The sequence below is a fragment of the Hipposideros armiger genome, unplaced genomic scaffold (genome assembly GCF_001890085.2).
Source record: "Hipposideros armiger isolate ML-2016 unplaced genomic scaffold, ASM189008v1 scaffold_20, whole genome shotgun sequence".
Taxonomy (NCBI): domain Eukaryota; kingdom Metazoa; phylum Chordata; class Mammalia; order Chiroptera; family Hipposideridae; genus Hipposideros; species Hipposideros armiger.
In genome coordinates this window covers 5,972,062-5,982,689 of record NW_017731370.1, presented here as the reverse complement: position 1 = coordinate 5,982,689, position 10,628 = coordinate 5,972,062, and the positions used below count along the sequence as shown (strand labels likewise).

The window sequence follows — 10,628 nt, the reverse complement described above, 5'->3', positions numbered from 1 at the left end:
GCCAGCAGCCAGCGTGAGCGGCCGTCCAGAAGCCAGCGATTAATCTGCCTCGCCCGGGAAGAGCACAATGATGGTGCCAACTTGGGCCAGTGAAGCAACGTCCTCCACAGCTGGACTGAAGAACAAAAAGACAGGAACTTGTGTGTTCCCCTTCCCCCAATTCCCCAGCACTGTTCCCATCCCCCCAATACCCACCCCCCTTCTCCCCCCGCAAAAAAAAGATTTTGTACTCTGTAAAAATACTATCCATATGGTAATAATATTGTAGATTTTGGTCAGGCCTGTTTCGAGGGATATTTCAGCAAAGTATGCAGATTAGATGCCCACTTTGCCTCACGCTAGTGTCTGCTCTAGGAATGGAGTTGGGGTAAAACAGTTAAAGTGAGGTTATCACAGATCCCCTCCTATAATCTGTCACTGTGTGGGGTCTGTTGTATCTCCTCCCTGGAGCTACAGCAAGAGATCGTAGTCACTGCAGAGTGCTGGGCAAGACATTTTTAAACTGTGAGAGGAGACCTTCAGAAAGAGATCTAACCATCAATTAGAAATTAATTGTGAGAGGAAAGTACTTGGCAACATCCCTTAGTAGAGAAATGCAAAAATTATAAAAATGTTAATTGTTAATAGACTCATTTTCTACATATCAATATGAATTTATCTAGAAACAATGTTAAATAAAAAAGAATATGCTTCTGATAAAATTTAAATGATATACTTTAGTAAAATTTAAATATGTAACATAACAGTATTTAATATTATTTCTATAGCATTATTTGAAAATGAACAACAAATCTGAAGCAAATATTAAGATACGCTATTTGTTCACATTAGGTAGAAGCTACAAAGGCTTTTTAATATTATCCTCCCTATTTTTTTTTTAACATTTTTCAAATGATTTCTAGGCTGTTACCAAAGGTGATCATTATGTTCTAGCTTCAGTCCCACCTAGAACATAGAACAGTAGTTCTTAAAGTGTATCCTCCACCCATCAGCAGCATCTGAGAACTTGTTAGACACGCAAGTAATTGGGCCCACCCCAGATCTACTGAATCAGAATCTCTAGGGTGGGGCCCACAAATCAGGATTACAACAAGCCCCCCCCCCAGGAGATTCTGAGTTTGAGATCCACCAGGCAAGAACAAGTGTGATCATTCAGACTGCCCTTTATATAAACACATCTATTAATAATATAGCAGTTTTGGTAATATTGCTTATGATGCCCTTGTGGACAAAATGACATTAGATATAAAAATGATTTTCACAAAGATACTTGTTAAATGTTTGAAAGGGCTCCTCCCCCCCACCTTTGGGTGTTCATGTTATCTCAGTTTGCTTACATGCTTTTGGCTTGGGTACATGAATTTTAACTTTTGATGCAAGTCCAAGTCAGCCTGTGGTTTCTGGTTAAATTTCTGAAATTTTGGAAATCTTGCCCAGTGTACACTTGCAGTGATCATACATTATGTGGATAAATTCCTTTATAACTACCTCAATCAAGATTCTCAAAGTGGGGTCCCTGGACCAGAAGCATCAGCATCACCTGGAAACTTATTAGAAATGCAAATTCGTGGGCTCCATCCCAGTCCTGCTGAATTAGAAACTCTAGGGATGGGTTTAGTCTGTGTTTTATCAAGTCCTCCAGGTGATTCTGATGGACTGTAATTTAAGAAACACTAAATAAGTCCACTTAGAAGAGGTGTGTCCTGGTAAATATGACATGATGACATGAAGGTTCTGAGTAGGAACAGTTGAAATCCTACTCAATCAGAGAAGTAAGTGTTGGTTGCAATGGTGAATTTCCATTCAGACCCAGCCTGCCAGAATGAAGCTCTGATAAATACAGAAGAACTAAGGCACTGCACCATTCTTCCATTTACTGCTTTTATGGTGTAATCTCTTATCTCATTTTTCTTTGTCCCCTTTGAAGGACAACTTAACCAAATTAGAATTGTTGGTTCTACTTAAATAACTGCTAAAATGACTTTAAATCTGCGCAACTCTTATCTAGTCACTCCTTTCTTTCAATTCATTCATAGTGTCTTATTTAAAGGATTGTTCTGACTTCTGAGATATATTCTGCATGGTTTATAATATGTTGTCCTCAAGTAACTTGGAAGATCTCTCCAGAGAAATCATTTCCAACTAGTAGGGTCATGATATACTTGGCCCCTTGAACTTTTTATTTTCCTTTTTCTAAGAGGCTGGTAGAGTCAGCAAGATTCTTTCAGACCACCAGTATTGTCTAATAGCTGCCAACAGTGCTGACTGCACTCGTAGGACTTGGAGAGAGAGAGGAACAATCTAAAGGAGTTTGATGAGAGTATAAGGTACGGATTTCTTGGGTGTCCTTCAGTTAAAAGCATTTGATTAACTCTATTCTTTCTGGGGATAATTCAACCTAGCTGACTAGTGTTTTGTTATTTTTTGTCTGTTTTCATTTTGTATTTTTCTCATAGTCAAAACTGTGCCTGAAGTCTCCTTTGCAGAAATCCAGGGCTGCATCTATATTTGAGATGTATTTTCCAGTCATCCCCCAGTTGGCATTGAAGTGTCTATAACAAACATTTTCATTTCATACAGACTGGATGCTCACAGGTTTGGCATCAGGGCTAGAAAGCCATGACATAAGTAAGAGAATCATGGGCTCAGGAGTTCAGCAGTTAGGAAAACTTGCTCCAGTTCTTAATGGGGCTGATAAATTTTGTCATAGAGGATAATGAACCAGCCCATCCAGGAGATGGAAGACATGAGCTAGAAGGTCCTCTTAAGTACTATGTCCACTGAGCATGGTGGATTATCACTTAGATGGGAGCTTCTTCCTTCACTACCAGCTGGTACCTGCTAGGACCTGGACAACTAAAAAACCATGATGAAATAAATAATACTCTGTCCTAACCCAACAATAAACACACTATAACAAGAGAACACATGTTCTGGGCCTTTAGCTAAGATGTTACACTAAGACTCTAGAATGTTTTACAGTCTCCTTCTAGAATGCTCATCAAATGATAATTATACCCAAGAGTAAGAAAATAAGCCCTCATTTCCTATGGGTATTTTTCCTTCTCCATCATGATCAACAGTCGAGGACTATTCTGGGCACAATGCATATTTCATTTTCCAGGTTTTATAAAAACCTGGGATATGAGAAAAATAATAAAACCAAAAAGGATGTTCTTTCCAATGTCAACATCTTTTTAGATGTAGTCTTCCTTATTATTTGGTCATTAAGCATTAGCCTTCTCTTACAGAAAAAAATTATGTTCAATGGTGGGATATTGCCTAATATCGGTTAGTTAATTGGTCAATTTCTATTAAATATCAATAACACCTGTTAAAAATAGGAGGTGCCTTTTGTCCCTAAAGATTTATCTTCTCAAATATCCATCTTTTGAGTATTTTTCATTTTAGCTGGCCTGAAAAGTTTGAAAATCCGATCAGAAAATCAAATTCACGAGATGCAGGATTAGAAGACTCTGTATTGATCTTTAGGCAGAACAGTCCCAAAAGTTCCATACCAGAACAGAATGACCATGACTTTGCATGAAGGATGGAATTGCAACTCTAATTTAGTCAGGTCAGATGATATAAGCATTTCCCATCATTTATCAGCTATGCTCCTTCGCATCCTTTAAAAAAATGCATCCAGTTTTGTTTCGCCTATCATTTAAATACAATATAGTCAATATTCATGTTAACATAGAATAAGGTATTCATGTAGCTTAGGTGTCTTCTAATATAATGAGCAAGAACTATGAGTAGAAGCTAGAATCTGATCTATTGGATAACATGATGATAAACTTCAACAATGTTTAAGCACCATAGGGAGCTTTTGGGCAGTTACTTGATGGTCTATGGAATTCTTATTCTGGGGTGCAGAAGAAACCTGCAATGGCTGGATTTTCTTTGTAGTAACTTAACGTATCTGAAATGTATTGGGTCTGATTTCTGCTTTAATGCAATTATTCTTATGAATGTTTCTTGCCAAATATCTACGAGCCATTTGTTTAAGGTAATTATATCCTATTCTAGTACTCAAATTATTTACTTTTGTTTATATAAATAAAAGAAATAGCTGTCTCTTAGACTATAAAGACAAATTTGAATACATATGTATGCATACTTCTAACGATATATATGCTTACATATGTAAAACATGTATATGTGTATATATAAATCATTTATTATTAAAATATCTTAACACTAAATTTTATATAAAAGTTTAAACATCCTGAGGCCAAATGCAAAAACAACAAAAGGTTGCCTAATATAATATTTAACCAAAATCTATTGCCAATATTTACCAGAAAGGGTAGAAAATATTCTTCAGTATAAAGACTAGCAATCATCGTGTATAGTAAAATAAAATTTTCCTACTTTGTGATCGCATTTTATGTGTCTGATTTTAAAATGATCTCACATCTAAAAGCTGAAGTTCTTTTTCATGTGCTGTAATTTACAATCAGTGGTGAGAGTTATAATCATTGAAGGATAATTGTGGCTAATGTGTGGGTATTTAAAAACAAATAAATGGCTTAGACCTTGTATAGTTTGCCCATAAAGATGATACACTTCATCAAATGAGAGCATGCTTTCTCAGCCAACTTAAAGACAGAGTCCTCACCGTACCTTCATGGGAGCCAGCTGGATGGGTGTGATGCACGAGGGGTCCACCATGGGCTTCGGCCTGTTGGCAGTGTCTGCTAACAAGCTGTGCCACTGCTGGGGCAGGCCAGTAAATTTCTGTTCTTGTGGATCAAACCCAGTATGAACCCTGTGTTCAAAGTTGGATGGGCCAGATATTTCAATCTTTTTCTTTTTCTTTCCAAACATGATGCAAAAACCTGGGAAATGCAAACAGAAAAGAGGCAGCTGTTTATCCTGCCAACAGAACACCACAAGAAAATTATTAATTCATTTATATCTTTTCAGGTATTCCTAGATATCTCCGCTGCAAAAGATGAAAGTTGGAGTTTTAGGGTGTGTAGATGAGATAATTTCATTCAAATTTTTTGTCCTCTCCTTGCACTTGCCATGTAAAGCATAGTTCCCGCCCCATTGACTTTGGACTTGGCCATATGACCTGATTGACCAATGAACGGTGGATGGAGAGATGGCACGCCAGTCAGGGTAGAGGTTTCTTTGGAGGTGTTTTGTGTTTCCACTTTCCCTCTTGTGCTCCTGCCATCTGCCATGGAGATCTCTCCGGTGCATGCTTCTTCTTCAGCCTAGGTCCTGGCAGGAGAGTTGCAGGAAGCAGACACAAATCCGACCTCCTGTCTAAAGCCAGGCCTGACTCAGCCACCACTAAACCACAGCCGACTCATGAGTAAAACAATAAACGTTTATAAATAATTATGCCACTGAGATTTTGGACTTGTTTGTTATGTGGTATTATCAAACCAAAGGCTGACTGGCACACAGGGAGGAGCATCTGAAAGGTTGGTGCGCACTTAAAATCCAAAACATTTGTGTGGAAAAATATATGTATACGTGAGAAATGGTGTCAATTATATTCACACATAAATTTATTATTAGGATTAAACAAGTACACATTTGTAAAACACGTTGAAAAGCACCTGGCACAAAGTGGGTGCTGCTAGATTTAAATATGCCTCTGGACAAATATAAGGAAATGGAGCTGGGGGTGAGGCGGGGACAAGGCAGGGAGGACGGCCAGATTTTCAATGTGTATTATATTTAGAACTTCGGTAGGATGTGTTTTCCCTATTTGAAACAATGTAGTTTACCTAGTCAAAACACCTTGTTACCAGGCTACCTCTAGAAAATATGTAAAATAGACACTGTGTACTTTACAGTATTGAAAACATGTAAGACAACCTGGGTTTGAAATCCAGGTAGTTCACCTTTTCACTGTGATCTTGAGTAATTGCTTTTCCTTCTCTGATTTATTGTGAGCAAGGCATCATGATTATTTGGGGAATCCTGACAACACTGTTGTGAGCGTTATAAATGATGATGTTTTGGCTTCAGTGTTGCCTTATCTCAGCCCTGAGACTTGAATAGGTGGGTTATACACTCCTCCAGCTCTATGTCCATATTCTTCACAGCATGTACCCACTTGCTGTCAATTAATTATGTGTAACAGTGTGCTTGGTGCCTATTTTCCCTACTAGAGTGTAAGATCCATGACAGAAGAGATAGTTCCTGCTAGTTTATTACAGTTTGCCAGTGCCTGGTATATAATAGGCGCTAAGAAATGTTTCCTGACAGACTAAAATCACTAAGAACAATACATTTATTCAGTGAATAACACCCCCGATATTTCACACCTCCCAGCTCCATATATGTTAGCAGCTTCCCTTGCTCTCTCCCTCCTTCCTTCTCTCCCTCTCTTTTCTTCATCCTTCATTAAAATTTGTTTCTCCTTTTAACCACTTATCCCTGCTTGGCAAGCAGGGTGGGTCTTCTTATTGCTTTCCAGTTTTCTCGAGCTCCTACAGCATCCTATGCTTGGCTGTCTAGCCTGTTTACGCTGCTATAACAAAATACCAGAGAGTGGGTGGCTTATAAACAACAGAAATTTATGCCTCACAGTTCTGAAGGCTGGAAGTCCCAGGTCAAGGTGCTGGCAGGTTTGGTGTCTGGTCAGGACCTGTTTCCTACATGGCTATCTTTATACTGTAACCTCATATGGTGGAAGACATAAGAGAGCTCTCCTAGGCCTCGTTAGTAAGGGCATGACTCCCATTCATTAGGGCTCCATGCTCATGAGCTAATCACCTCCCAAAGGTCCCACCTCCAATACTATCACTTTGGGGATTAGGATTTCAACATATGAATTTTGGAGAAACACACTCAGATCACAGAACTGGATATACCAGGGGCGCCAAAAAACCCCAACGTATACACGTTTTAAGAGATGTTATCTATGCTCAAGCAGGAGTTTGCCGTAATCAGAAGTGTCTGGATGCTAATGGTAGCCATTTCAAGCACCTCTTGTAATTGCAGAAGTCGAACATGACTTGTATTCATCTTTTGTTATCAGTATATATTGAGTATTACAATTAATACAGTGTTTTCCTTTCTTCAAATGTGTATACATTTTTTTGGCATCCTCTGTGTATTTTCTCAACAGCAATCCAATCTTTCACAGTCTTAACTTTCCAGATCTATCAAAGTACCGTCCGCCATCCATCCTAGTTGTTACTTAGGACTAATTTGGAAAACTAATATAAGGTGCTAATGAAAAACTAATGAAAGATGATAAGAGCGCAAAATACCTTCAAGTGTTGTCTCTCTTGGAAAACATAACAATAATTTAAAAAATTCTTTAGGTACCTTATTACAGTAGGCTGATAAATATCAGTCAACTGATATGTATTTTAAACATTTGAGAGCACCTAAGCCAAGTGTAAAGACGTGAAGAAACCCAGCTGTGACAGACTGTTACAGGAATGACATTTCACGCCTCCCAGTGTCCATGCCCTTGGGTGGGCCTCTCCCACACTGACTCTGGACCTAGATATATAATTTGCTGTAGCCCATGGGACAACCAAAAGCATGGCATGAGCATGAAATGTTGCTTGCACATTGCGGCTTTCCTTCTTGCTGCTCTTGGAATCAATAGCCAGCGTGCAAATCAGATCAGGCTATCCTGCTGGAGGATGACAGCCCATGTAGCCCAGTCACCCGCCAGCCCAGCAAACAACCAACCCTGGAATCAAAGCCCCCCAGCTGACCAGCAGCTATCCCCTAGGTAGAAGAGGCAGAAGAAACACCCAGCTGAGCTGAACCCAAAGCGCTGACCTATAAAATCAGAACACAAATAAATGGCTGTCTTTGAGGCCATTATATTCTGGAGTGAACTGTTGCATGGAAAAAGCTAACTGTTGCAAGAATGCAAAGACCTGATTATTATCCTATACCTTGCATCTTTAGATGCCCATTATTTTTCTCTTTCAATTTTTGCTGCTTCAAAGTCTCAAGTAACTATGTCCAATCTGGGTAGCTATATTAACTGTTGTACAATTGTGCTAACTCAGAAGAGTCTCGATTTTGATGCTACTGTCTTGTTGGTAGAGGGCCTGGAATTTTTCAGTGGCTAGGAAATTACACCAAATAAATAAATGGTTCCATATGCCACCTCTCAGTATTATTTAGGGAAAATAACAATATATTTGAAAATATATGTCCACTTGACATTTTAATAAACTTTATAACCATTAAAAAAAAGGTAGAAATTATTTTAGAAAAATCATTTCCAAAGAATTCCTTTGCATGAATTCATACCTGAACAAGCACTGAAAATACTAGGTCAAATATTTTTAGAACTAGAATAGAAATGACTTACTATTCCCATCCTGATTGTGAATTTCCCAGTGGTTACTATGCCATTCAAGTGAGAGTATAAAAAAATATATATGTCAATGAATTAATACTGTTCCTGTTTTTCAATAAGACAGTGTGGAGAGGAAACCCACAGCTGAATTAATCTAGCTACATTATATCCTGGTGATGCTATACAACTATAACATAAATGAGAATACATATAGTTCTACCTCCTAATAAGTTTGAGTCAGATTTATAGAGGAAGCAACTTAAAAGGAAAATTAAAAAGTTCCAAATCCTAAAGCAATGTTCCTGTGAAGCTCATACCTGACGACATGCAGAAAGAGAATCTGCATGGTGTATAGTGATATTCCACCAGTGGTGGCCATTGCTCTGACAGCAATGAGGAATTGCACATTCAGGGGAATTCTTGGTGCTTTTCAGCAGCACGGAACAGAGGGACACATAACAGCGAAGTAAAGATCTGCTCGGTGACTGTTCTTCTCTCTGATGTGTCTATGCTTAGTCTGTACCTGGCATGGTGCTCAATGTTCAATGTATATATTTTCACTTAAAACTCACAATAACCCTATGTTGAGGGTCCCCAGGACCACCTGCAGGTTTGATTTGCTAGGAGAGCTCACACAACTCAGCATATAGTTATATTCATGGCTGTGATTTATTATAGTGAAAGGATCCAAAGCAAAATCAGCAAAAGGAAAAGGCACATGGGTCAAAGTCTGGAGGAAAGGTAGGCACAGGCTTCCAGGGGTCCTCTCCCAGTGGACTCACACAGGACATAATTAATGCCTTCAGTATCGGATTGTGACAACACGTATGAAATGTCTACCAGGGAAGCTCATTAGAGACTCAGTGCCTGAGTATTTTATTGAATACTGGTCACAATAAATTCAGACTCCAGAAGTAAAGCAGAAGTTCAGCATAAACCACATTGTTTGCGTAAACTGTTAAGCCATAGTGAGCCATTCTTATCAGAGAACATTGGGAACCCAACATTAAACCCAAGTTCCCAGATGCCAGCCAAGGGCCAACCTCACAAATAGGCCTTTCTAAGATAGGCAGTCTCAGGCCTGATACGTTAACTCTTTTCTGCACAAGGTGTTATCATCCTCTCTCCATTTTACAGAAGTTGAGAGCACAGGTTAGAGCTGGAAAAGCTGGAGACTCAGAACCCCAAAGCACATGCTTTTCATCACTGGGCAATGGACACACTGTGCCCTGCACTTGTCTTCTCTACTGGACACCCCACCCCTGCCCTTCTTAGGGAATCCTGCTCCCCTAGAAATCAGGGTGGTGGGAATGGTGAGCTCTAATAAGGTACCTATGAGATTCTGGGGGTTTCCTGGGTCCTCTCATGTTTCTCCAGAAAGACCCTTTTTCTGAGACTGAGGAGGTAAGGCTGGAGGACTGGTCATTCCACTGGAAGCCAGGACAAGCCCCCACATACAACAGAAGACCTTGCTGCTCAGCATCCATGAAAGCCAAGGGCATGGACTACATCGTCCTGCTCCCGAGTTCCAGCAGTTCTTGCTTCCAGAACCATTTGGTAGGTATTGTTCAGTACAGAACATTTGCTACAGGTTTCAAGATCAGGCATTTCAAGACTTAATATCTACTATTTCCTAATCCTTTTCTTTCATTACTAAACACACATGTGAGCATTCACTTGCTAGTTTGACTCAGCACTAACCAAAGTGTGTTCATGGGAACACCAGCTGTATGAAAGGAGAATTGGGAAAAAGGGGATTAATTTCTCAGTCAAATAAATTTGGGAAATGATGGTTTACATACATTTTCTTTATGGGACTTCTCAAAGTCTTTATTATGTGACGTATAGTAATATTCCTACAGGGAGACAGTAAATAGATCCCAGAATCCCTGTTTCTGAAATTTCTTGCAAAAATCAGAGCAAACACTGCTTTGACCAATGGCTTGACTCACCACATGTTTTCATATGGAAAAGGTGTGTCTTAGAAAAGACTGAAGGAAATCCAGATCTCTAGACACAATGCTCTGACATCTTCACTGTCATCTTAGCATTTAACCTGCTTTCAGGGACATTCCAGCTCTCGACCGTATTTAGCAGGTTGTCCTGTTTTAAGCATATGAGTTCTGACAATTAAGTTTGCGAACTCATCCTAGAACTCATCCTAGAAACTCATTCAGCAACATACCTCATTGCTGAATATCACTATGGTCACCTTTGAAGTACTCCCTTTGGGAAGCTATGCACTGATGACAATGCCTAGTCCAACCTTCAAAGCAATTTTGGAACTCTTTTTCTGGAATGGCCATCAGAGCTGTTGTCATATTAC

The 10,628-nt window shown here is 39.3% G+C and overlaps 1 protein-coding gene across 1 annotated transcript in view; it reads right to left on the bottom strand.

The window, feature by feature from the left end:
- The window catches only part of PAK5 (p21 (RAC1) activated kinase 5), a 174,526-nt gene that overhangs the window by 92,864 nt on the left and 71,034 nt on the right, over nt 1–10,628 (bottom strand). The window contains exon 2 of the mRNA XM_019635273.1: nt 4,630–4,844. Within this exon, the coding sequence (XP_019490818.1) occupies nt 4,630–4,833 (204 nt within the window). The 5' untranslated portion in view covers nt 4,834–4,844. The remainder of the gene's footprint in view (nt 1–4,629; nt 4,845–10,628) is intronic.